At 51.4% G+C, this 26,898-nt stretch overlaps 1 protein-coding gene across 2 annotated transcripts; it reads left to right on the forward strand.

Annotated features, from left to right (window-relative positions):
• The first annotated feature begins 1,539 nt into the window (after positions 1-1,539).
• On the forward strand, positions 1,540-26,439 carry DIXDC1 (DIX domain containing 1). Of its 2 annotated transcripts, XM_005531061.3 has the most exons (20): positions 1,540-1,806; positions 10,093-10,222; positions 10,928-11,053; positions 12,146-12,386; positions 13,415-13,522; positions 17,912-18,024; positions 18,361-18,509; positions 19,399-19,488; positions 19,584-19,637; positions 20,053-20,103; positions 21,011-21,115; positions 21,543-21,596; positions 22,102-22,194; positions 22,272-22,343; positions 22,835-22,921; positions 23,024-23,185; positions 23,291-23,357; positions 23,930-24,038; positions 24,216-24,324; positions 25,134-26,439. In XM_005531061.3, the coding sequence occupies exons 1-20, from the start codon at positions 1,747-1,749 to the stop codon at positions 25,212-25,214; spliced, it is 2,061 nt and encodes a 686-aa protein (XP_005531118.1). In that variant the 5' UTR covers positions 1,540-1,746; the 3' UTR covers positions 25,215-26,439. The 2 variants fall into 2 exon arrangements, with proteins under 2 accessions (XP_005531118.1, XP_005531119.1); XM_005531062.3 differs by lacking the exons at positions 1,540-1,806; positions 10,093-10,222; positions 10,928-11,053; positions 12,146-12,386; positions 13,415-13,522 and adding an exon at positions 15,517-15,888.
• Positions 26,440-26,898: the final 459 nt, after the last annotated feature.

Raw genomic sequence — 26,898 nt, forward strand, 5'->3', positions numbered from 1 at the left:
CCTGGCATTCAGGCAGAGATAAGAAACCTCCTGCAGAAGCAGATCTTTGATGAGAAAATCTCTGAGCAGGACTGTACCTGATCCCGGCAGGGAAAAGGAGAACATTTGGAACATTTTGCCTTGGCTGTGCTGGTGTTGGGGCAGGAGGGGGCTCTGCAAAAGGGAGATGGGATGAAAGGGAGCCTCTGGATCCCAGACTTCAGTCCCAGCTCTTCTTGGTTGACCCAAAAATCTCACCATCCTTCCCTGTTATATTAAAAATCCTCTATGAATGGGTGCTTGCCACGTAAAAATCAGGTGGTAAATATATATAATGTAATAAATATAAATAGATGGGAGAAACTGGTAGTCAAGAAGAGCATTTTAAATCCACAGTGGAAGCTTTGAGTGTGTTTTGTTGGTTTTTCCTTCAAAATTAGGTCACTTGTTGTCTCATGGGGGAACCACTTCGTTTTCCCACAAAATTTTATTGGAATTGCACAGGCATAAGCTACTCAATTGCATTAAAGACTGGGGTTAAACATTTATTTAATGGCATTTTGAAGCTCAAAAGCAAAAGGGATCAAGGCTCCAACCCCCCAGCAGCTCCAGCTTACAAGGCTTTGTGCAAAGCCTCGCTGTAATCTGTTGTTTTGCTTAACAGATGTGGTATTAGAATCGATGAAAACATAAAAATCTCCACTCCCACGGAATTATGAAAAGCAGGGAGAGCAAACATGAATAATTTAAAACTGGAGGTGAGGGAAGGTTTTGTGTTGGTTACAGAGGGAAGTGACCTGTTGCTTCTCTTTCTGCATTTTAGCTGTGACAGGCTAAAATAGCGAAATTATGCCATTGATTTTTCCTCAGGATGCTTCAAAACTTAGGCAGGGGGAAAAAATGTTTATTTTTAAATGCATCTCACACTTAGAAATACCTGGCAAGGCACGGGGGTCAGTGCTGCTCTGTGCCTGCCGGGCAGAGCCTCTGGCTGGAGGGGCTTTCACCCTCTCCCGTTTCATTTTCCTTTTTTTCTTTCCCCCCGGGCACTTCCTGTAAGGTGACAACAACTTGGAGAGGCAGCCTGGAGATATTCGATACTTTTTTGTGTGATGGGTGCATTTACTGATGTAGAGAACGAGCTGGGGGTTGTCTTTAATTGTTTGGACGTTTCCTCTCGGGTTTGGTTTGGTTGGGTTTTTGTTTGGTTTTTTTTCCATTGAAAAATGCATCGTTCAAACTTGCAAACCTTGCAGCTGTCGAGGTCTGGCTTGCAGCTTCCTGTGGCTGCAGAGAGATCTTCTCTGTGTGCTTTGCTCCCCGTGCGAGGCATCACCTCCCTTCCTCCTCCTCCTCCTCCTCCTCCTCTCTACCCCCACACCAAACAGAGCTCCCTGTGCACGGCGGGCTTGAAAAATCTCATTTACACAGCGGGTTTTGGGGTTGTTTTTTTTTTGCTTTTGCCTGGAAATGGGTTTCAGATGTTTTCCCCGCGCCTGCATCTCGTAAAGCCGCGGCGTTGCCGTGACAACCGTGTGACATCTCTGCCCGGGCTGCTCCCTCCTCCCGCCGAGCATGCCCAAAGCGAGCCGCCTCTCCGGCTCAACTCTGCCCGGGCTGCACAGATGGGACCATGAGCGCCCTTCCCCATGAGCTGCCGGCCTTTGTGCTCGGGAGGAAGAGGAGGGAGAAGCGCCCCGAGGCGCCGGGAGCTCAGCCCCGCATCCCCTGAGCCCCCCGCCCGCCGCCGCCCGCTCGCCCGGGACGATGCTCGCCTGCCTGGCCAGGGGGAATCTGCTGGATATTCTTCAGGAGGGTTTCACCGAGGTAAAGCCACGTCCCCGAGCTTCCCAGAATGGTTTTGTGCGGATTTGTTAGGTTCTCGGTGCGGAAAATTGCGGGGGGAAACAGAGAGGTTCCTCAGCAGGGGCTGCGATTCGGCTGGAGTTTGGTGAGGAGTTTGAGGCTGGTTTTACAGGCGGGGTTTGTGCAGCTCGGAGGGTTTTGTGCTCTTCTCTCTGCTCTGCCCCTGTCCCGGTAAATAATGCAAACTGCTGGAGGTTGTGGGGCAGCGTTTATTGTGGAAAATCCACTCCCATCCTGAGGGATGTGCGGTGTCTGTGTGTCTAGGGGGTGTAAATCTGCTTTGTGGACTCACATTTCTTGGGAGAGGCTGACAAAGAGCTGCTTTGGGGTTTTTACCCCCATCTTTTACTGTAAATTGAATCCCCGGGGAGCTGAAATTCAACTTGCTCGGGAAAATGTAATTTTCGAAGTGTTCTTTATTTGCCTGTTCTGCTAGGAGAGTGATGAATCGTAAAATAAGGACAAGCACCAAGAAACTCCAGAGATGGGATTCCTGTGGCTGTGTGGGGACGCCCCTCTTTAGGGGGTACAAAAAATGAGTTTTGTTGGATATTTATGGACTCAGTAATGCCCGGGCAGCCCATGCTGGAGCTGGATCTGCTGTCTGTAAGCTGGAAAGGAAGAAAAGCCCTGGGGGATTTGCTGGAACCACTGAGTGGCTGCTATTTGATGTCTCACTTGGTCGCAGGGATCTTCTTTGGGGTTTTATTCTTAATTCTGTTTAGCGTTTGGTGATTCCTCAGCCGTGCAGAGCTTGGGTGCCGTGCCTGCACCACCCCGTTATCCACAGAAAATGATCACTGGACATCCCTGCTGGGCTTCCCAGCTCCGGTGCCCACCGGGAAAACAACCTCGGGGTGAAACCTGAGCGTGCCCGGCTCCAGGGCGGCTCCGGGTCCTGGGATGTGCGGGCGGAGCTGGAATCGCTCCATCCCCTCCTCCGCACAGAGTCAGGCTCGCTTTTAGCCAGCCAAGGTCTGCCTTTAAACCGAGCTCACACTTCCTGTGCTCGGGGGCAGCACATCCTCCTCGGGCACAAATAGTAACTTATTTACTAATGACACGATTAATAGCGGGAGCAAGCCCCGGGGATGTTCAGTGCCTCACCCCGGCTGGTTTTACCCACAGGCAGCTCAGCTCTGGGAGAAACTTCCCTCTCCCAGCATAAAAACAGATTCACTGGGTCTCTGCCTCCTCACACAGGCCAACAAAAGTAAAACTAAATTCAGTTTAGCGAGGGGAGGAGCTGTGGTTTGCCAGGGACCCGCATCACACCCCGGGCCCTGGAAATGAGAGAGGAGCTCACTGCGTTCTGTGTGTCCTGCCCATCTTGGCTTGCCCGTTTGGTGGTTATTTATACAAATATTACACATTTATACAAACACTGTACATTTATACAAACATTGTACATTTACACAAACACTGTACATTTATACAAACACTGTACCTTTATACAAACACTATACATTGATACAAACATTAACGTGGAAGCCTGTCCCAATCCCCATGTGTGATCCCAGCCCTCTGACAGGGTGCTGACCAAACCCAACACAGCCGAGGGGCTACGGGGAAGTTTCTTTTGTCCCCTCGCCTCCTTTTCCCTCTCTCTCCATCCCTTCTGACTGAGGGCCACCTCAGCAGCCCAATTATCCCCTAATTAGTGCTGGAGCAGCAGCATCATTGTCCTTCCCGCCCTCCTTTCTGTTCTGCTGCACAGCTCGGAGATGTGAGGAGTCACATCCTGCTAAAGGCGCCCCATAATTGCTGAATTGTCACTTCAGGCCAGTTTATTTCCCTTTTTCCCCTTCCCTTTCAGAGTCAGAGCCCTCGTGGACGCCGTCACCTGCAGACATCTGAAGCCAGGATGGTTTTGTTTGATGTTGAGCTGCAGCAAAATCCCCCCCGTGTGCATTAAAGTCCCTCATTAATGGCCTGCCCTGCCTTGAAGGTGTTTCCCTGCTGTTTGTGGGGACTTCTCCTGCTCCCAGGCAGATAAATAATTCAATGCCACAGCTGGATGGTGCCCTGGGGATGTGTGGCTGCTAAAAGCAGGAGTTTATAATGAAAGGAACCACAGAGAGGGGTCTCATCTGCGCTGACTCTGCCCATGTGGCCTCAGCCTGTTCCCCCTCCTCGGGGAAATGCGGTTTATTTATGTGCTGACACTTCTGTCAGGTCTTGAAAACAGATGGGGCACAGAGAAATGTGTCAGAAACGGGCCTGGCAGCTCCAAGCTGCATTTTAACAATAACACACCTTCTCTTTTTCGAGCTGGAGGATCATTTCCTCTGGCAAACCCAATTATGTGGCTGCCTGTGTGCAGTGAGTCATTTAAAATAACTATTTTCTTTCCCCCCCAAGATTATATTGAACAAACAATTCATTCCAGAGAGGACAGGGAGACTTTAAGGGCCCAAGCAGAGGTTGTTTGGTAAAGCAGGGCCTCCCAACAAAGTGAAATGCAGGGCTGCCTGCCCACGAGGGGAAATCTCTCCCCATCCCTGAGGTGGGCACTGCTCCTGCCCAGCTCTGTGCAGGCAGGAATGCTGCAGGGCTCTGTTCACCGCCTCTTTCATGGAATATTTCCCCTGGCTCTCAGCTGAGTGGGTAATTCCTGCATCTCCCGCACGTACAACCCCTCTCCTTCACCCTTTGCCTCATCCTTTGGTGGGGTTGAGGTGCCACCCTGCCTGTGAGGTGTGAGACCTCGCCCTGGGCACTGCCCTGAGATGGATTTTGTTTTCTTTCTCTGTTTGGGGTTATTTTCTGGCAGCGTGGCCTGGCCCTGGCTCTGCTCCCCTCGGGGCAAGGTCCTGATCTGTGACCAAAAGGTCTCTGCAGTGTGAGGAGCAGAAGGAGCTGGCACTCGCCCTCTCCGTGCCGCCAGGGCTATTTATAGGATTAATAGGATTCACCATGGAGAGCTGTTTTGACTTCTGGCTCCCTCATCCTGCTCAGCCCCAGTGCTCCCTGGAGCAGTGAATCCCCCCCTGAACGCACCAGGCTCTGGGGGTGCTGCTGTTTTATCACCCCAGCGCTGTTTTTGGGGAGGCTGGCAGCACTTCACCCCTTCCCCACCCTCTGAAAGCCACGGGGAGGTGGCTGGGTCCGGAGAACCCTTTGAGCCTTTCCAGGTTGTGTGACCGGACTGGGCTGCCCTGAAACCCCTCCAAGCCTCCAGCACAGCCAGAAAGCACCGCTGGAGCTCTCCACACCTGCATTCACCCCCAGATGTGCTTCAGCAGAGCATTCCTTGCCCTGTTACCAGTTTTCCCCCAAACCCTGGTGCCTGGCCAGCAGTGGGACCTCTCAGCAGGGGAAGGATGTATTTCCTGCTCTGTGGGATTAGGGGTGGAGCAGTTCAGACTCAATCCCTGCCCCGAGGGCTAAGCCAGGCTGTCCCTTGGCACGGTGTCTTTGCACAGGAGCACTCACACATCTCTGGGTTTGAAACCATTTTACCAGGAATGTGAAGATTATTTATGGGCAGGAAGAGGTAACGGGGATGCCACACTCCCAGCAAGTCATGGGCAGAGAGAATTCAAAATTCTGGCTCCTAAATGTGCCTTTAGGGCCCTTCATCCTGGGCCAGGGAGCCTCCCTGGGTGTCCCTCTCCCTCTGCAAAGTCCCTGCCTGCAGATTTTGGAGTCCTGAGGAGCTCAGGCTCCTGTCAGAGCTGCCTGGGGATGGGGATCCTGCCGAAGGAGGAACAATGCTCCTTTTCTTCCCCAGAGCACCAGGGATGTGTCAGCACAGCGTGCTTGGACAGACCTCAGGGTTTGTTTGGGTGTAGCAGAACCATTTGACAGCTCAGGGTGAATCAAGCGCTCCAAACCCCTCTTTGGAGTCTTTTGCACTCAATGCTCATCTTTTTGCCACTTTTTGCCTTTATTTTTTGCCTGTACCTGGCACAGAAACTGTGCCTGGATGAGAAAAGGGCCTCAGATACCTGCTGAGCATCATGTGAGAGGTGCTGCTGGTTTGGGATCTTACACTTGCATTATTAAGCCCTTCCACAGCACAAAATTAGTGAATTTAGGCACAGGTGGGAATTACTCATCCTGCACTGGCAGCTGGATGGTTCTGGAATGGGCCATGGCAGTTTTTGGCTTCACAAGGAGAGAAAATCCAACTGGCAGAAATAATTTAGGGAGCTTGGATGGAATTGGGCCTTGCTGTTTACACTTCAGCTCTTCCTGTTAATGGCTAAAGAAAGGACTGAGAAAAAGGTGGAAAACTCTGCAGTTAAAAGTTCCATGTCCTGCTGGAGAGCTGGGCACTCTGGAAGTCAACACCAGCTTTAAAGTCAGAGTTTTGAGAAGGAGAACTCCTGTGGGTGCTGCTGGTCATTCTGGCATCACTTTGGTCATAACTGGGTGCTTCTCAATGCATTGAAAAACCTGAATCACCTTCAAGCATCAATTTTGAGAGGGGGGGAAAAATCCCCAATCTTTTGCTGTCTTTGAGAGCAGAGGGAAGCATTTTCTTTGCTTGGGAGCTTGTGCTTTCTGCTCCTACAAAATCCTTCTTGAACAACAACAAAAAATAAATCAGCAAACCAGAGGAAGGCTGGATGGAAAATTACAGTTCCCATCTAATTAAGGTAATGTCAGAAAGCTTAGAAATCATCCAGGGCCTCAACCAGCACGTCCTGATGCAATTAGGCTGCTGCAGACTTTTGGTTCAGGGCTCTGGGAGGGAGGAACAGTGAATTCCTTTCATCCTGGGAGCACGAGGGCTCTTCTTGCTGACCTCGGCAGACCTGGGGCTTGGGCAGCGGCCACGACTCTGCAGCCAAGGGAAATCGGGGTAAAGAGCCTCAAAAAGGTCACTCCAGCAGGATGATTCCCTAAATCAAACAATAATGATGGATTCCAACTCATCAGAGCAGTGCACAACGGGAAATCAGTGGAAAGAGCCTCCAAAATGTCATTCCAGCAGGATGATTCTGTAAATCCAGTGATGAGGATGGATTCAGACTCATCAAATTAATGCAGAAGGAATCTAGAAGGAAACAGGGTCACAGGATCTACTGAAAGATGAGAGCAGGGCAGGCCTTCCTTGTTAAAAAAATGATTTTGTCCATTTGTTCAACACCAGAAAGTGCAATATTTTAACCTCAGAGAGCTAAAAAATCAACCTCATATATCCCAACCTGTAATTGCCTGTCATTGGGACGTCCTGTACTCCCTAACACCCTGCTTTAAAAATCTTCTCCTGCCCTGCAGAGCCTTCCAGAATAAGACAAAAACACCCCACAAAGCTCTGGTGGAGCACCCTGGGCTCCAGCTCCTCTCAGGTACAGCTGCTGCTCTCCCCCATGGCAAGGTACAGGTAAAAGGGGCTTTTTTTGGAACACAAATCTGTGTTAATGTAAACAGGATTAAGCTTAGCTCCACCATAATCCTAAATAATGTGTGTTCTGTATAGTAAACCCCACACCAGGCTGGCTTTCCTCTGAAAATTTCTGGGTTTGGAAGAAGTGTTGGTGAGGAGCTGAGCCCTGAAAATTCTAGAGTTGAGCAGGAGCTCAAACCAAAGTGCAGGGGAAGCAGGAACACTCATGTTTGCTCCCAGACCTTTTTATATATATAATTTTTTTAGTTTTCTTGGCTAAAAGGAGCAGAGATCTGTGTGAGAGTGGGTTTTGGGATGCCTGCAGCCCCAAATGGGGATGGAACCTGCAGGTTTGGGGCATTTCCATGGGCAAATTCAGGCTCAGGAGGGTTGGGATGGGCTGGGAAGGGCTGCTGCTCCCAGGGCAGGACACATCCCAGCAAATCTCTGTCCTCCCTGGGCTGGAAGTTGGTACCTGGAGTATTTTCCAGGGTGGATGGCAGGAATGAAGGAATGATGCCCATCCAGGCAGCAAATCACCCTGCTGTGATAATATTTAGGATTGTCTTGAAGCAGCTGCCTTGGGGCTTGAAACAAACTGAATCCTGAGGGAGTGAAACAAAAAATCTTTCACTTTTTTAGAGGCCTGAATCTGTGGATCTAGAGGCCCGAATCTGTGGATTTAAAGGTGTGAATCTGTGGATTTAAAGGTGTGAATCTGAGCACCGAGGCCTCCTGGCTGTGTTGAAGGCAAAGGGCTGAAGATGTGGCCCACAATGTCCTTGTTATTCCCCAGCTGATGGAGAAGTGAAGCATTTTGGACTCTCAAGCTTCAAAAAAATTGCCCTTGGGGTTTCTGCTGAGCAGCTCAGGGGCTTTGTCCCTTCATACATTTCACAGCACTTTGCCATTTTTAGGTCACTAAACTTTTATTTCTGATAAATTTGCTTGGTAAGTTCAGTCACGTGCTCCCCTCAGCTGCCTCCCTGGATTTTTGAGTTTTGCAGCAATCCAAGGCTCTTGCTGAAGTCACTCAGTCTGCCAGGTTTTTGGGTACAAAGTTAGGAAATTCTCTTCAGTCCAACTGTCTGAACGTCTGCAGGAAAATCTTATGCTTAATGGAAAAAACCCAAAACCAGCCAACCAAGCCTGCTAATGAAGTGTTAGTCTGCAGAATTACAGCAGCCATGGGAATGAAACGACTTTGTCCTGGTGACATCCCAATTCCATTGCCTCAGAAGCCTCCTCTAAATACTCATTGTTTAAAATGTAACTGCTTTGGGATTTAGGAATGACTTTTTTTTTTTTTTTTTAACTAATAATAACAGTGTCAACCTCCTCCTGCTTTTAAGAGATAGAGACTAAAATCTTGCCAAAAATTCTTTTTTTGTGAATGCACAAGGAATGTTCTAGGAGAAGGAACAGAAAACAAACTGCTTGGTGAAAGGGTTTTTCCTTTAAGTGAGACAGAAGTGGAAGAGCCACAGAGACTCCTCCAAAACTGCAGATTTTCTGCAGGGGAGGGGCTGTGTCCTTGGGGAATCAGTGCCAGTTCCTAAAATGATGATAAAAAGCAGGAATTAAAGATTTGTGGGGCTGGGCACTGCTGTCACTACAGCAGAAGAAGCTGCAGAGCCCCTCCCCAGGGCAGGCCAGGTCTGCTCCAGCAAAGATGGATCAGATCTGTCACTTGTGCTGCCTTTTTCCCCAGAGCCACCAGGGCAGGCCCTCAGCCCCGTCCCCAGTGAGCAGAGCTGCCTCAGCACAGGTCCAGGCACCTTTCTGAACCAGCAGACCGAGCCATGTGTGATTAAAGTTGGATTTCCTATGTCAGGATAATTAAGAGCGAGGCTGTGACCAGATTGTGACTTTGATGGGCTGTAAAAGCATAAACTCTGCCTGACACTGCTGAGATCATATGGGATGGGGGCTTAAAACCTGCTGCATTGGCACAATAAAGGGAAGCTTAGTGAAAAGGGAGGTAATCCCATAAATGGATCAGATTGTTTACCCTCCATGTCCCACAGCAGCCCTGCCCAAAGGGATTGCAGCATTTCCAGCAGCCTGGAAGGGTCACAGAGAGGGGGGTGGAAAGGGAAGGGTCACTGGGATCTGCTCGTTGCTTTTGGCTCATTTGTGCCAGACGGGTCCTCAGAGTGACCAGGAACCCGAATTTGAGTTTCCCTGGTCTCTCAGAGTGACCAGGAACCCAAGTTTGAGTTTCCCTGGTCTCTCAGAGTGACCAGGAACCCAAGTTTGAGTTTCCCTGGTCTCTCAGAGTGACCAGGAACCCAAGTTTGAGTTTCCCTGGCCTCTCCCCCACACAGCATCCCTCCTGAGCTGCTGGACAGGCTCTGTTCCTGGCTCCCAGGGCCCAAGCCAGCTTCCCTGCACGCAGGAACAGAAACTGGGCCATGGGAAGTGCTGAGGCAGCTCCCAGGACATGGAGGGGCTGCTCTACTGTTCCAAAGGAGTGTTACAGAGGGAGGCTCGTGTCTCTTCCAGGAAACCTCCCCTGGCTGTCCTGGAATTGTTTCATGGGTGATAACTCGGGGTTCCCTGCTCCTGCACTGTGGGTTTTGTGCTTTCTTGAGATGAAGATAGTGGGGATGGGACACAGAGTGAGCAAACTGTGGCCCCCAGAGTGAGGATCTGGCAGTGCTGGTTTGGCTCAGATGCAGATGAAATGAAAAGCTCTTTGCTCAGCTCAGGAGTCTGTCCTTCTCCCTCCTCCCAGCCTGGCGAGGGCTGAGCTGCCCCACAGCAGGCAGGGATGTCAGCCAGGCTTTGGGATGAGACCTCTGCTGCTTGTTTTCACGGGCAGAAGACTGAGATCTGGGAAGATCAGAGGGAAAAGCGAGATCCCCACCATTCACCCTGCCGTGCAAACATTTTGTTTTCTGTTTCAGCAACAGCTGCAGGCCTATGTGGCCTGGGTGAATTCCCAGCTGAAGAAGAAGCCAGCAGTGAGGCCAGTGCAGGACCTGAGGCAGGATCTGCGGGATGGGGTCACTCTTGCCCTGCTCATTGAGATTGTAGGTCAGTGGTGCCATCTGGCCCTGTTTTTCCCCCTCAGCTCTGGCATCTGCTGGGCAGATGTTGCTGGGGGTGGCAGCTCGTGGGGAGGGGGCGACTGGGAGGGAAAACAATCATAAATCAGATCATGGATGCAATTCTATTAAAGCCCTTATGGTTCAGAGGCAGTTACAGCAGATGGGGAAACCTGGCAGGGGCACTGGGAACTCCCACAGCGCTGGCATGGAGTTAGGGGGTGTTTTTTGGGAAGAGTGACCCATTTGCCGATGTCATCCCTTCTCCCTGGGCAGGGGGACAGGGAATGGGGATGCAGTGAGTTCCTTGTCCTTGCTGCTCCTTCCTGCTCACACTCATCCCCTGCCCCAGTGGGGCACAGGTCTCCAAACTTCTCCCAAGCGGGTCCCACAGGCTTCAGTTCTTCACCACTGAGCCCTTCCCACGGAGTTCAGTCCTCTGGGGAGAGGCAGCTCCAGCGTGGGGTCCCTCAGGGGGTCACAAACCCTGCCAGAATCCTGCTCCAACCCCCAAAACCTTGACCTCATCCCACTACAGCCCCAGCCCCAGTGATTCCTGGAGCTGGGCTCCCGTTAAGCAGGACAAGAAGCCCCATGAAGGACCCAGACATGAGCTCAGAGCAGTCCCAGCAATCCCTCTGACACTCCCCAGCCGTTCAGTTCCCCTCTGATAAAGCTTTTTCGCTTCCTTCAGCTGGTGAGAAGCTGAGTGGCATTGAGGTCAACCCCAGCAGCCAGCAGGAGATGAGGGAAAATGTGGAGAAAGTCTTACAGTTCGTGGCGTCGAGAAAGATCCGCATGCACCAGACATCAGCTAAAGGTACGTGGCCCTGGGGGGTGATTTTAGCTGTTGAAATTCTGTTTCTGGCTTTGTTTTTCTATCAAACAGGTATTTTATGAGTAAATTAATGTGTCAGTTCGTGGGGGATTTGGGGGTTTTCCCCCCTCTGGTTTAGTGAAGGTTTTGGGTTGAAAGATGGACAATGCAGAGAAATAAAAGGGAAATTTTTTCCTGCTACTGAGCATTCAGAAGCTCAGGTAGTGCTGTAATGAGGAATACAGGCTTGGAATCTTTCCCCAAAAAGGACACATAAACCTGCTAGAGTGAAAAGAGACATGGAAAAAATATTTGTGGTTCACTGGAAGCCATGGCTTGGAAACAGAGAGGGGACACAAGTCACGATCACATGTCTGTGGCGTGGTTTAGTCAGGACTTTGAGTAGCTCTGACTAAATTGTTTTGGGAAATCTTGGTCTGGAAGAGTGGCTGATCTTTGCCATGACATCAGTGTGCTGGAAAATACTCGTGTAATATCACCAAATGTGATTAATTAACATTTGCAAACAGTTTTTGGCACAGGGTGCCATCACTGGAGAAATGCATTGCTGTTCTGTCTTTTGTGCTTTAAAAAAGGGAATTCTCTGCTAATAAAGTCAGTGGTCAGTCCTCAGGAACTGCTCTGCTTCTGTGTGAGCATTCAGTAATTATGTGTTCAGTAATGAACTGCTGGAAATGGCCATAAAGGGAGGCTCAGAGCTCTGAACCCGTGCTGTGGAGGTGGTGGGTGTTTGTTGTGCCCTGCACCACCAGAGCTGAGCTGGAGCAGCTCTGCTGCCTTCAAAGATATCTCAATGTGCAGCCACAGCTCTGCTGCCTTCAGTGATCTCCCTGTGCAGCCACAGCTCTGCTGCCTTCAGTGATCTCCCTGTGCAGCCACAGCTCTGCTGCCTTCAGTGATCTCCCTGTGCAGCCACAGCTCTGCTGCCTTCAGTGATCTCCCTGTGCAGCCACAGCTCTGCTGCCTTCAGTGATCTCCCTGTGCAGCCACAGCTCTGCTGCCTTCAGTGATCTCCCTGTGCAGCCACAGCTCTGCTGCCTTCACGCTAACCATCCAAAAATCCGCATTTCGCAGATATCGTCGATGGGAACTTGAAATCCACCATGAGGCTGATCCTGGCTTTGGCTGCTCACTTCAAACCAGGCTCTGGCAGAGCTGGCACCCCTGGCTCGGGGGGCAAGAGCTGGGCAGCACCCCCGGGCAGCCTCCGGCCGCGCTCGGCAGCCGCCGTGGCCCAAGGGGCGGTGGCCGCGCTGGCCGATGTCCGGCAGGATGTCCAGCAGTCCGGCCGGGACGTGTTCAGGCACAGACAGAGGTGAGGGGCTCTTCCCTGCTTATGTGAGGCTGGGTTGGGTTAGGATTTAAATGGAAAGGAAAAGAAATGCATCTTTGTCCGTTTTATTCCTGGCGGGAGGGAGCCGCTGTTGTGCACAATCGGCTCAAAAGTGCCCTCGCAGAGGGGGCACTGCCCTGGCTCTGCTGCCAGCCCAGGATTTGATTCTCAGGTTTTACAGCAAAGTAACAGCTGGGTCTCTCTTGATGTCCCTGGAACAGAACAGGGAGTACGGCCCAGGCAGAGGGAGCTGTGCTGCCTCGTTCTCCCCACGCTGCCCTTGGTGCTGTCTCCTTGGAGATGTTCTCATGCCAAGTGAAACACGAGACAGGTTTTCTCTCCAGAGATCTGGGAGCTTTATTTCCAGAGCTGAGGGTGCTGCAGAAGTCCATTCTGGCTCCTCCATTGCTCATCCCACTGCTCCAGGTGGCTGCTGAGTCCTGGGGATGCTGAAAATCCACACACACACACACAGGGAATAATTCTGAAAATCCCATTTGCCCCTTTGCAAAGGTGCTGTGTGGGTGACAATAACAGTAATAGCAATGACATTTAACTGGAGCCAGGTGCTGGGGCTGTGCAGGGTTTCATTTACAGAGCTGAAGGTCATTTGCCCATTTGATACTGGCTCCAGGGAGCACCCATGAAACAGTCTGGAAATGAGGCTGAAATGGTAAATTTTGTTGAAAAATGGAATGTTAAAGGTTTCCCTTACAAAGGCCTTGGAGTCCTTCAGGAAAGCCAGTCCTTGTGATGTTTCCTTGCATTCCCAGAGCTTTTGGAGTTTTCTAACCACAGAATTAGGAAGGAGTTTAAAACAACGAGTCCTGTTTGCCTGTTTTCCCTTAACACCAAGATGGGGATCCCTGATAGGAAAATTGACATTTTTCCAGCTGTCTCCTCTTCCTTACCTCCTTTTCCTCAGCTTTCCCCCACTTCCTTTTTGGAGACAGAAGAATTCCAGCTGCACTCAGGTGAGGCTCCCCTCTTTTTGTGATTGTCACCCCCAGGAACAGCAGCATGGATGAGGAGATTGAGAATCCCTACTGGAGCGTGCGGGCCCTGGTGCAGCAGTACGAGGGGCAGCAGAATGTGCCACCAGAGTTCCACCCTCCCAGGTAAGGAATTTTGTTGTCCAGATGTGTCCTTTGTCTGACATTCCCTAAACTGCCTGCTCTCCTCACCAAAATCTGCTCAGCTCTGATGGAAAAGGGCATCCCTGGCTGGTCTGGACGGTGAAACCTCTGGAGGGTGAAGCAGTTTTCTGTTGTTTTCATGGGTATGGGAGAGAAAATGCAGCAAAAAACAAGGGCTTTTGAAGAAAAATTACTCCAGTGAGTGAGCTGATCCAGCATGGAGAGCTTTGTAGTGAAGGGAAGCCGCTCCCTTTTCCCCCAGAGAACCTGGAACTACTTGGAAGAGCAAGAAGTGTGTTACTGAGCACATCGGAGCTCCCTCTGGAAATGGTTCTGCGCTCCAGTTAATCTCATCTGGAGCACATCCGAGGGCAGGGCTGCACGTGGGGAGCTGCAGCTCTTGGCCTCAGAGTTTCCCATTCCTGCTGAAAGCCCCAACTCTGCTTTTCCTTGTCCTTCCCCTGCCTGGGCCGTGCCCCGAGTGCCTCCCTCCCGTTTCTGTGGGAGTGAGGAGTTCACTGCCCAAGGACAGATTGCCACTGACAGCCTCTCAGCAGGCAAAATGTTTCCCCAGCGTTTCTCAGGCCAATTTTTTATGCTCCACAGCACCAATAATTCTCTGTGTACCTGAAAATTAAGGTTGCTTTGCTCAACAGAGGAGAAAAACACAAGAGTTTGTGTTTACCCCCCAATTTTGCTGCGTGCCATTGAGAGGGTGTTTATAAATAGACTTTTGGAGGAGTGTGGGGCTCCCAGCGAGGCAGTGCTGGAGCAGTGCCTCCACATGATGTCAGCAGTGTGCTTTTGAGGCCGGCCTGCCAGGGGGGATGTAAAAATCCTGCTCTTGGCAGCAGCGTTTCATGGATAATGCCACAGGACCTTGGCACTGGCTCTTGAACCGTGAGCTCAGGAGTGCCACGCTCTGCTCCCTGCTCTCATCCCTCAGCTTCAGGCAGCTGGAATATTTGATATATTCTTCTACCCTATCAGGTGGCTGCTGTTTCCTCTTATTTTGGTATTTCGGTGGCAAACAAAAATCTCTCTGCGCATCCTACGTTTTTATTTTATTTTTCCCCATAACGGCATGAATTCTCTGCCTGCAATGCAATGGTGATAGCACTGCTGAGGGGACAGAACACAGCGAGAACCTTTCCATAAGTGATCAAAACCTGGGAGCATTCCAGCTGCTGGGGGTGTCTCTGCTGACACAATTCCGCACGATGAAAACAAGATGCTTTCCCTTTTCCTCGCGGGGAGAAATGTGCTTAGCTCAGTAAGGAGAGCTGGCTGGGAGAAACGAAATGCTTCTTTTTTTATTAGTGAGAGACGTTGTTGAGTGCATGACCCACCTCCAGCTGGCTCTGGTGCTCCAGGGCAGCATCCCCGGCCCTGCAGCGGCTCCTTCCCCGCTCCCAGCTCTCCCAGCCTCGCTCACACAATTCCCAGGGACGGCAGCACCGACGCGCGCAGGCTGCCGAAATGATTCATGGAAAAATTTGCCAAAAATCAGATGATTCCCAGGCTGCCGAGCCCCTCACCCATCCCTCTCCCTTTCCCCTCCCCTTCCAGCAGCATTCCCTCCCCCACCCCTGAGCCAGGCATCTCGGAGAAAGGCTGTGCCTGCACAGCCCGTGTGACAGCAGGAGGGAGAGGGAGCCGTGCCTGGGGCTGGGGACAGCCTGGGAAGAGCCTGCATCTCCCTGGAAGCTGGGGAGAGCTTGGGAATAACCCACATCCCTCTGGAAGCTGGGGAGAGCTTGGGAATAACCCGCATCCCTCTGGAAGCTGGGGAGAGCTTGGGAATAACCCACATCCCTCTGGAAGCTGGGGAGCGCTGCCTGGGAAGAGCCCGCATCCCCCCGGCAGCAGCTCCTTCCCCCGGCGGCTCCTCGGATGCTCGGCAGCGCAAGGAGGGCGGGATGGGATGAGAAACACCCCCGGCAAGCCCCGAGCCTTGTGATGAAAACAACCGGCTGTGCAGCTGACCAAAATGCAGCAGCAGGGGACAAATAACCTGCGAGGAAAAGCAGCGGGAGCCCAAGGCAGGCTGCAGAATTCCCCGGCTCCGGAATCAATCCCGTTTGCGGGGGCTGCGGATTTGCCTCTCAGCCGGCGGAGAGCCTGAGTTGGTTATTTTGTGTGTGTGTGTGTGTGTGTGTGTGTGCTGGTTCTGCTGGGAACCTTCTGGGCACCCTGGCTCGCAGAGATTCCCGCAGGAGTTTGACAGGAGCCGGCGGCCTCTGCGCTGAGGCTGGCGAAGGGAAGGAGGAATGAGCGGAGCCGGGACCCTGCGGATGCTGTGAGGCCACAGGTTCAAGTGGGATCATGGGAGGGAAGCAGGTCAAATGGTGAGCGATTGTGTCCATTGTGCTCGGGAACAGCAGGGATGGGTGTTTATTAAAATTCGGGGGATTCAGGCAGCGCTGGGGCTCCTCACCCCGGAGCCGGGGCCCGGGGGAGGCAGGATGTGGGTTAAGGAGCCAAGTGGTGAAAGGAATAAAGTGGAGCAGTTTGCATCATAAATCTCTCTTGGAAAGCTCTCATCTGCCAGCCCTCGTTTCTGCATGCTTTAATAAGGAATTGTTCTGCACTTTTAAAGGCGTTGCATCAGCGGGTATTTCGTACTCTGATGGTTTGGGCTGATACAGAACCTGGGCAAGTGTTTCCAGCATTAATTGGAGGATGCAGAAAGTAACCTGACCTGAGCTGCTGCTTCTGCTGCCTCCGGCTCTGCCACTGTTTGGAATGTTTGGGAGGTGGTTATGGATGCTGGGTGAACCCAGTGGCCTTTTGAAACAGGAAAACTGCCTGGGAAGGGTCTGGGGACGTGGGAATGCCCAAGGAAATGTAAAGGTGTCTGTGCTGTGGGGACATATCCCCACCTGTGGTCCCTTTTATTGGCTTTGGGCTGGGAGAAGCTCATTTGGAATGTTATTTCCAGGCTCATATCCTTGTTTTTCATCCTGCTCATGCTTTTTTGGTTCCTCTGTGTCACCAGCTTCTCTCCCATCTGTGGCTGGTGGTGTTTTTCTGGGACAGCTTTTGCAGGGATGAGAACCAGCAGTGCCTCGGGGTGAGGGCAGGTTCAGAGAATCAGCTGAGAACAGGAGGGAGGGAATTCTGAGATCTGTTCCTAGAAGGAGGTGAAATCCCTCCTGGAGCTGCTGGCCATGTCAGACCAGCTGGGCTTCCTGCTGGCATCTGTGTTGTGTGAAAGTTTCATCCTTTCTTCTGGCCCTCGTTACATAATGCAATCCCAGCACAACTGCCAAATCAAATCATAAAACAGCATTTAAACAAAACATAACTTAAACAAAACCCATAATTTTATGCCATGCCCCCATTCAGCAATGAGCAGGAGCAGGGGCTGGTTTCAAACCTGATATTAAAAATATGTCTAATGAGGGACTGCTGTGATGGATTTGGAATTCCTGGAGGTCAATCCTGGAGCAAAGCCAGGTGGCCAGGAGCCCTTTTAGCATCATGCACACACCTGAGAGGACAGCTACTGTCCCTGGTGGAGATTTCTATTGGACAATGATTATTCTTTCGCTTTCGCATGGGGGAAGTCTGGACCACAAAAAACTGGACTCAGGTCTGTGGTTTGAATGAGGAGAGGCTCGTCCTGGCCGTGGGAGTGGGGCAGGCAGGAGCAGCAAGTCATTTCCATCTCTATTGCAGGGCTTTTCCCATTCTGTGGGAGCTGTGGGAGACGGAGCAGCAGTGCTGGGAAGATGCAGGGAGGGAGCTGCTGAAGCCTCTTATTTTTCTAAACCTATTATATTATTTCCACACTGTTTTTCTTTTTGTTCCCTGCCCTTTGTTTCTGTGTTGGGGGAGAATGAAAAATTAACTCCTGCTCACACTTGCAAGGATTAATTCCTGCGACTTTCGGGGTACATTGAATGGGTCAGTGAGCTTCAGCCACCTTTTGATGTTGTCTGGGAGATGCACTTAGGAAGAATTTCTGAGAAAAAGATTGCTTGAACCTCCCAGTCAGCTGAGATGGCTCCTGTGAAAATATGTGGGCACTTCTAAGAAGTTTTAATCGAAGAGCACGAGTGAGTGGAATCTGACTCTCGAATATATTGGGATTTAAAGTTGCAGTGATCCATCTGAAAGCTCTGGAGCAAGAAATGAAGCCAGGGTGGCTTTTTTGTCCAGCATAAGGCTGGCAGTAAATTACTCCTGAGTGTGCTCCTACCCCATGTGAGAGCCTGAATTCAAAAAATTCCATGTCCAGGTTGGGCTGTTGAAGGTTTCTCTGGGATGCAGATCATTCTTATATAAAAGTGAATGTGGAAAAATGCTTGTTGAAAATTATTGCTGGTCAGCATCATCTAAAAGAGCTGTTCCTGCCTTGCTCTGCAGCCTGACTTCACCCAGCCCTGTCCACAGTGCAAAGAGTGAATCCACTGTAGCCCCCTCGGAGGAGAAGGAGAGACTTGTGATCCTCCAAACTGAAGAAACAGAGACTAAAACAGGTAAAACATCGGGACTTTTTTGTATGAAAAAAGCTGAAAAGCTCCCCAGGGACTGGAATTGTTTAATGCTGGCTCCAGGGTGTCCTTGGGGCACTGAGGGATGTTCTGCAAAGCCCACAGGTGCTTTTCCCCCTCTGTCACACACCCTGTCTCCAGTGCTGTGCTTGGAGATCTCCCTGAATCCGGTGCAAAGTTATCTGGGATAAAATGTGTGGAGGAAAGCTTGGTGTGCCAAGGAATGAGCCATAAACCCTTGGGGTGGGATGAGCTGGCACACCCTGGCACTGCAGGTCCCTCCTGGGCTGCCAGAGCACATCCAGCTCCTCTCTCCTGCAGAAGAGGCCGATGCTCACTTCCAGCCTGAGTGGCAGGCAGGGAGCTCCGCGTCCTACCTGGAGAACTCATGGGAGGAGCAGCTCCTGGAACAGCAGGACCACCTGGAAAAGGAAATGGAGGAGGCGAAAAAGATGATTTCGGGTTTGCAGGTGAGAGATTTCTCTTCCCAGAGAGTGTTCCCTCGGCTGAACCTTCATATTTGGCACATTCTCCCCACAATTCTTCATTTATGGGACTTTTCCCTTGTTTCCCCTGCCTGCCCCTCGCTGGGTGTGTTTGGCTCTGCCTGGGGAGCAGAGCCCCTGGATCTATCTGGTGAAGGCACTGAGCTCTCTCAGGAGCATCCCTTTCTGTTTGTGCTGGGAGCCACGGTGGCTTTGAATTGTAAATATTTATGTGGCAGTAAACAAAGCAGAGATTGTGTGAGGAGCACAGGCAGCTGGGCGGGCACTTTCCCCAGGGACAATGGGCAGGACACAAAAGAGTCACTAAAAAAAAATAAAATAAAAAATTCCTTGGTTGACTGGTAAAATCTCTCTGCATTTTGTGCCCACTGGGAGCAGGGACAGGAGGGAATGGCACTGCTGCCCCCTCATTCCCTGGGAGTGGGGAGAGGCAGCTGATGTGGCCAGCCAGGAAATTGGATTTGATTCATTGATTTTCCTCCTCTTACTCAATAATTGAGAGGCTCCAGTTGGTGAGAGTTTGGTTGAAATATTGGGGATCTGATGCACACACACCCTATAAGGTGCTAAAGCTGGGAATTCACTCCCTGGAAATCTGAGTTGTCCTTGTTTGGTTCTTTCTGTGGGGAAGAGCATGGGCTGACAGACCCCTGGGAGAGCTTTGTCAGGGGATAAATCTTCCTGTTCATTCCTGAAAAAAAACCTCATTTTTGAGGGGAATAAATCAGCAGAAATGGCAAATGAAGCTGGTTAGGCACTGTTGATAGGAGTGACTGCTGGCCAGAGCTGCAGCTCCCCTATTTCCCTTTGAAATCTCTGAAAAGGAGATTTTTTCCCCCCTTTTTCTCCCCAGGCTTTGTTGCTCAATGGGTCTTTACCTGAGGATGAGCAGGAAGGGTCCTTTGAACTTTCTGAGCGTGGAGCCTGCCCTGAGGAGCAGCTGGTGAGAACATCCCTGGACCCAAATTTCCCTGCTCCAGCTGCCTTTTGCCCTGCCCTGCCCCTGCTGCAATAACAACGCTGATATTTTGCATTCAGATCATCATCCGAAGCCGTCTGGACCAGAGTGTGGAAGAAAATCAAGATCTGAAGGTTAGAGGGTGACAAATGGAAGGGGAAGAGAGGTTTTGCAGATTGTTCTACTTGATTTTTTGGCGGGAAAATGGGGTGGGGATGAGGCAGAGTGGGAAAAATGATGGATGAAATGGGGAATATTCTGTTAGGGCTCCAACTCTGGAGGTTTGGGACCAGCCCTGATGCTGGCAGAAGTGTTTGATGTTGGCCTGAAGGACACATTTGGGGGACTGGGCAATCTTTTTTTTGCTCAGGACTTCAGTAGCAGCTTTTGTCATGTTTGTAACTCATTAAAATTTCTCAGGGCCTGACTGGCTCTTGGCTCTGTGGGAAAAGCTGGGATGTGCTTCCTCCTGCAGCAGAAAACACCGGCTCTGGTCGGTTCTGAAGGGGTGACAAGGTGCTGTTTAAACAAATTGTCTTGCATTTGCAGAAGGAGCTGCTGAAATACAAACAAGAAGCTCGGAACCTCCAGGGAATAAAGGTGAGGAAAGGGGCATTTCATCAAAAATAAATAATTGTGCTTTAGGTGAGGAGGGCCAGCAGCAACCACACACCTCTGAGGAATCTCAGATTGTGGAAGGAGGAGTACTGGGGGCTTGGAGATGGGGGACGCTGTGGTTTATTGCTGAATTTTTAGACAGGTACAGGGAGCTGGATTTCCTGGTTTCTGTTCTGTCTGTAAAAGTGAGGTCAAATATTCCCCCCCCCTTTTTTTTTTTCCCTTTTTTCCCCCTGTTTCTCCTAAACAAAAAGAGGCATAAATTGCTCAGTTCTCCTGGCTCTTTTATCCCCTCCCCTCTCATGAAATACACACTCAATAGCATTGGCCCAGTGAACTCATTCCTGCCAGCACAGGAAAAAGAGCCTGGGGTGTCCCTGTGCTGCCCAGAAACGGCTCCATTTGTGCCTCTGGAGTGGTGAACACTGCTCATCTCCTCCTGCCTGAGGTATTTTTAGAGCTGCCTGTCAGAAGGCAGCAAACAGCAGTGCCTGTCCAAGGTGGAGCTCTGGGTGAGTGAAAGGTGCAGAATTAGTGCTGACTTTGGCCTCTCCAGAGAGGATTTCACTGCACAACTGGGTCACACTCAGGGCTTAAGGCTCCTCGTGTCCTGGGCTGATCTTGGCCTCTCTGTGCCCTCTGGATGCTCTGTGGCTGGAGCAGGAGCTGCAGGGCACTGAACGCCCTCCAGAGCTGCTCCCGTCCATCAGAACCAGTGCCCGTCACTTCTGGAGCGGGAAATTCAGGCTGAAGCAGAGAAATCCCTCAGTGCTGGCAGCCAAAATCAGGGGAAGGGAAATCAGTTTTGGGTAAGGGGGAGGCAGGAGGGCTGAGAGCCCTCTGGGGGCTGGCAGTCCCTGCCCTCCCTGCAGAGATCCCCTCTCCCCAGGACGCTCTGCAGCAGAGGCTGATCCAGCAGGACGCCTCAGTCCTGCAGCTCAAGCAGGAGCTGCTGAGAGCCAGCATGGACAAGGAGGAGCTGCACAACCAGAACGTGAGTCACTATTACTGTCATTATTATTATTATTATTATTATTAATTATTTTGGCAGGGGGTTGGTGGCCCCAAGGGTGGCTGCAGCAGAGATTTCGGGGTCGTGGGATAGGGAACAAGCAGTCAAAGGTCTCTGCACAGCACAGCTGTGCTGGCCAGCTGTGAGGCTGGAGATTCCTGACCTTCACTCTCGCTTCCTGTCCTCCAGGACCTTCAGCTGCGACAGGGAGGGGCTTTCCCTGATGTTTTCAGTGCTGTTGCATTTGTCCCTCCTCACTCCCTGGCTCAGCAGGTGGCACCTGCCCTGTGCAGGTCTCTAAACATCAGCTCCCTTGGCCTCTGTAGGTTTCTGGTCACCCTTTAGCACAAGGGGCAGAGGTTTCACTCTCTGGGAATATCTGCCTCACACCTGGCTGTTATTCCTGCAGGTTGACCTCCAGAGGAAGGTTGAAGAGAGGAACCGGCTCCTGGCGGAATACAAAGTAATGGAACCTCTTCCATGGGGGTTTGGGTGGTTCTTCAGTTCTGGGAATGGGATTGTTCCTTCCTGAGCACTTGGACAGCCCCTGGAAGGAGCTGCAGGAGCCAGGGGTGTTTGTAGTGAGCTGGAGGGATCAGGAGTTCTTTGCATTCCCCCACAGCTTCTTGCAGATCTTTTATTGTCGTGGTTTGTGCTGGCGGCTGCTGAGTGTCCAACACTTGTGCAGATGAGGTTGGGTGAGCTGTTTGTCCTCTGATCCCTCGGGAATCTGCCCTCTGGGACAGCTGTGTGACCTCAGCAGCGGATCTTTGGCCAAGGGGACTTTGGGCAATAAAAACCTGATCGATCTTGTCAAAAAATAGCTCTGACACTCAGCTCTAACATCTGGCAAAGCACACCCTGTGCAAGTCACCTGATCCTGGCAGATGACACGCTTTTCCCTGCCGTGGGAAGATGACTGAGCCTCCCTCCCTGCCCTGCTGATTCCCTGGATCCCTGTGTTGCAGAAGGAGCTGTGCCAGAAGGATCGGCACTTGCAGCAGCACCAGACCAAGCTGGATGAGATGCTCAGGCAGCTTTCCGAGGCCAGCTACCAGCAGGTAGGGAGAGCTGGGCTGCACTGGGAGCTGGCCTGGCTGGCCCAGCTGGTGGTGACTCCTCTGCTGCCCCTCCCCAGGTGGATTTGGAGCGGGAGCTGGAGCACAAGGAGGCGTTGCTGGCTCACTGCATGAAGAGAGAGGCTGAGGAGGTAGGGGAGCCTTGCTCCACACGTGAGGTGGTGTTTGCCCAGCACCCTGTAGGCACCTACAGAAACGCTCCCCTTCATCCCAGAGAGGTCTGGCTCTGCCTTCTCACTGGCAGAGCCTTGACCAAGGCAGGCAAAGCCCCCAGAGCTCCCAGCACTGAGCACTCTTGGCTCAGAATCCTCAGGGATGAAACAGTGAGGGATGCCAGAGGCTTTCTCAGCTTCCAGCTTCACCTCTGACCCTGGCAGCAGTTAGACCACAGCTCAATTTACCTCCTCCTTTTCCTGCTGACCCTGGTATTGAGTCTTCCCACCTTTACATGAGGAATCTGTGCCTGCACACTTCAGGGAGTGCCTTTATCTGGGAGAAGACAGTTTTAGCACTGATGTGGAAAGTGCTCATTTTGAAGTGCTCATCCCTCTCATTTTGAAGTCCATAAATGGGGATTTTTGGGGAGGTCCTGACACTCACACTCACATTTTCCCCTGCCCAGGTGATGGCTTACAGCAGTCACACTGCCCAGAGCAATGGCTTTCTCCAGCCAGCAGGAAAAGGAGCTGCTCCCACAGCCCACCGAGGGGTAAGTGCACCTTCAGATATCCCAGAACTCTTCTGTTAAGAGAGGAAAGGAGGATGGGGAGGCAGCAGCCTGGGCTGCTCTGAGCTGTGGTGTTTTGGGCAGACCAATGACCTGCAGCTGGTCCGGGACGCCCTGCGCAGCCTCAGGAACAGCTTCAGTGGCCACGACCCGCAGCACCACACCATCGACAGCCTGGAGCAGGGCATCTCCAGCCTCATGGAGCGCCTGCACCGCATGGAGACGCAGAAGAGGCAGGAGAGGAGGGTAAAGGCTCCCCAGGGCACTCAGCTCCTGCCCCTCACACACCAGCTGGAGGGCTCTGACTGGGAGGTGACACTTTGTCCTTGTTGTTTTGGCTTTGCGCCCCAGGTCCGGGGGAAATCTCCAGCGAGCAGAGCAACCAACGAGTGCAGAGACTCCTGGCCTCCCAAATCCAGTAAGTGCCTTGCAGGTCCTGCCCTTCCCCTGCCAAATTCACTGCTCGGGTTCCCGGCTGCAGAATCCCCTTGGGAATCCCTTCGGGATCCTCCCTGGATCAGAGCTCCCTGCAAAGGGAAGGGGCACACCTTTATGGCTGGGTTTTTGTAGAGCACCATCACAGTGGGAGTCTGGGCCTCTTGAGCAGTGCTGCAGCACAAATAACAATCACTGGGAAAAGGGATGTCATCCCAGCTTTCCTGCTGCTTTGCACCATCTAGTGGGGACAGAGAAGCGCTCCCTGCTCAGTGTTTACTGCCTTTCGTATCCACAGAACGGTGCAGCCTTTTAAAACACCACATTTCCACGTGTCACGAGTATTTTCTGCATAAAAGGAGCCTTAAAACTGTGGAGTTCAGTTCCTCTGTTTCAGCTCTTGGGGGGAAGCAGGAAAGAAGGCATGAGAGAAACACAGATGGGCAAATTAAAATCCACGCACCACCATCCATCCTGGGCAGCTGGAACGGGAAGATGGGGAGGGATAACGATGATAAGGGATGATAATTAATGATAAAAGTTGCTGCCTTGCAGAGCTGCCTCACTCTCAGAGCACGCCTGTGATGAGCACCAGTGCCTGCACCAAAGTGTTGTATTTCACCGACCGCTCCCTCACCCCCTTCATGGTCAGCATACCAAAGAGGTGAGGCTGGGCCTTCCTAACCCTCCTGTGCCCCTAAAAGCAGCAGTCTGATTTTCTGGGAATGCTCCCAGCCAGCACAGGTTTGCTGGATTTCGTGCTGTTGGCTGGGGAAAATTATCTGCGGTAGTCCCTGAGCTTTGTTTTTGTATTTTGTTTTTGTATTTATTTCCCTTGCAGGTTAGGGGAAGTGACTCTGAAGGATTTCAAGGCAGCCATCGATCGGGAAGGAACCCATCGGTACCACTTCAAAGCCCTGGACCCAGAGTTTGGCACAGTGAAGGAGGAGGTAAATGTGGGGCTGAGCTTTGGGGTCAGCGTCACCACACAGCCCTGGGGACCACGGTCACCTCCCTTTTAAACTAATGAAATAGTGGATGTTCCCCCAAACAAAACTGTCTGCTTTCCCAGCTCTGGGTTAAGCTCCTCTTGTGCTAAGATATTTTCATCCTCAGCAAAAGCAATCCCAAGGATGTGGTTCTGATTGCCTGGGAATTGCAGAGCCCCTTGGGCAAAGCCAGCCTGGGACTGCTTGACAAATCCAGGCTGCAGGTTTTATAAAACCTGTTGCAATGGGAGAGCCTGTATTAAAACACAATCTCTCACTTTCTTCTGAAGGTTTTTCAGAGAGAACTCTGTGTGTGTGTGGCATCGTTCCCTTTGTGTGCAGCCCTGTTCATGCTCAGGCTGGTGTGGGTGTGGATTGGATTCATTACAGGTTATTGGGACACAAATTGATGAGGACAAGGGCAAAGGGTCACCCTCTCTGGGGACAGGCAGCAGCAGCAGCTGGAGGTTTGGCACAGAAAAGGCGTTTCCTGTCTTTAGTTTACCTTTAATGTCAAAAAAAGCCCCACTGATAATAATCCTGATATTCATTGGTGAAAGAGGCATGGTCTGTTATTTACCTAAATTGTGAAAATGTGATTCATTCCTCAGCCATCATTCCCATGTGTTCCCTGGATTCTTTTGGGAGATCTGAGCTAGGATTTGACTTCATGCCCCTGATGCCTCTCACCCTGCAGAACCACATGTCCAGACTCCAGACATGACTGAAACCCTTTATTTCATTTAATTTTATTTTTTTTTTTTTGGTAGGTATTCCATGATGATGACATCATCCCTGGCTGGGAGGGGAAAATCGTGGCCTGGGTGGAAGAAGACCACGGGGAGAATTAATGGAGCTTTCAAGCCGTGTTTCTATGGAAACCTGTGACTGTCTGCGGAGCTCAGAGAGTGACCAAGGAGCCCAAGCGCTGGGAGGAGGCCAATTCAAGCTGCCAAAAAAGAGCCTCTGTGCAAGGCACGGGTGGTGAGGCCGTGTGCATGGACAGCTGGCACCCGCCTGCCCGTGCCCGAGGGCAGCTGCTGTCCTGAGGCTGCAGGGACACAAACGCCCGGCTTGGCCCTGCCAGCAAAACCCAGGAGGCCTTAAGGATGCTTTCTCCTCCATCCCTGCACTGTGTGCTGCAGGCTCAGCTGGGCATCTTCTGTGCTGGTGTCACAGGAAGCTGCACTGATGGTGAAAATGTGAAGCTTTGCCTTCGTGGAGAAGTTGCTGGATTGCGAGGGCTGCAGGTTGGAGCGGCTGTTGTCCTGCAGGAGCAGAGTGACTCTGTGGACATTGCAGGCTCACAGGACCTGTTCCAGGGGGAAGAGTCCTCTGAAGGGTTGAGACATGCTCTGAAGCAAAGCTCACCCACCAACCTGGCCAAGCTCCTTTCTCCCAAACTCAGGCTCCCATTTCCCAGCCCTGCTTTCCCCACTTGCTCTCCAAAGCTGTTCCCATTCCCGAGGCCCTCTGGGTTTGCTCTGCAGCTGCAGGGACTGTGGGATCTTGGTGCTTGTTTGTTTGCTGAAGGATTTCATGGGTGGGGGAGCTGGAGTCAGCCGAGATCTTTCCAGCCCCTGTCCTTGCTGAGCCTCTGTCCCCGCACTCCTGCCCTCTCTGCTGTCACCTCCTGTGCACAGGCACTGCCAGGGCCACCAAGCACTTACCCACAACAGTTCCTTGCTTTGCTGAGTCCTGAGGGATCAGGAAAGAACTGCTGGAGAAAGAACAAGCCCTAAAATCCCCCAAGGGTGGATTTTTCCCTTTGGTTTTGTGGTTTTGTTTCTCTACATCGCCTGTGGGCTTGGGAGGTCGGATGGGCTCTGCTCCTTCCCAGCTCCTGTGGGCCTTCCATGGACTGTCTTTGTGTGCTCTGCATGAGGCTGGGAGAGGGGGAAACCTGGTTTTACTGTTTTATATTAACATGTCGTTTTGTAAACATGTTCTTGAAATTATTTTGTACCGATTCACATTTGTCTGAGGACTGTGGATATTTTTATACTAGTGCAAGTGCTCTCTGTATATTTCTGCACGCATTATACTGTGTTTTACTCCTTTCCTGGTGGATGCTGAGATGTTTTGTATTGTCTTCTGTTAACACAACACTGGCCTTGTAATTTTATTTTACTATGGAAATCCGATTGGTTAATGCTGGGTTTTGTATCAAGGCTCTTGCGTGGTTTTGTGCCACATTGGCACAACACAAGCTGCCTCCTGTTCCGGACAATTTGTGTGACTTTCTACTTACAGACAGCGGGAGGAAAGTTCATCAGTGAACAAGTTAATTAATGGGGGAAATACACCCCTTTTGGAAAAGAAACAAAGATTTTCTTTCTCCCCTGGACATAGTTTCTCTGTTGCATGGTCTCTAGCGAAGAGGGCATGGGCTTGTGATACTGACATCGACTGTATTCAAATTGCAAACTTCTCACAAGTGTTTCATTCCTTGGGTTTTACTCATCAGTTTTATTTCAGCAACAGCCACACACCCGGGCTGAGTTTCATGGAGAAAATTACAAAACTTTTCAAGGT

Source organism: Pseudopodoces humilis, chromosome 25 (genome assembly GCF_049639895.1).
Source record: "Pseudopodoces humilis isolate 2021_Gansu_Grassland_sample_001 chromosome 25, ASM4963989v1, whole genome shotgun sequence".
NCBI classification, from domain to species: Eukaryota; Metazoa; Chordata; class Aves; order Passeriformes; family Paridae; genus Pseudopodoces; species Pseudopodoces humilis.

What these genes read in the sequence shown, in the direction of transcription:
- DIXDC1 (XM_005531061.3), top strand. Translation starts at nt 1,747, where the DNA reads ATGCTCGCCTGCCTGGCCAGGGGGAATCTGCTGGATATTCTTCAGGAG. An exon ending in AGGAGCTGCACAACCAGAAC is followed by an intron (nt 21,116 to 21,542) that starts GTGAGTCACTAT and finishes TTATTCCTGCAG; the next exon opens with GTTGACCTCCAGAGGAAGGT. An exon ending in CCGAGGCCAGCTACCAGCAG is followed by an intron (nt 22,195 to 22,271) that starts GTAGGGAGAGCT and finishes GCCCCTCCCCAG; the next exon opens with GTGGATTTGGAGCGGGAGCT.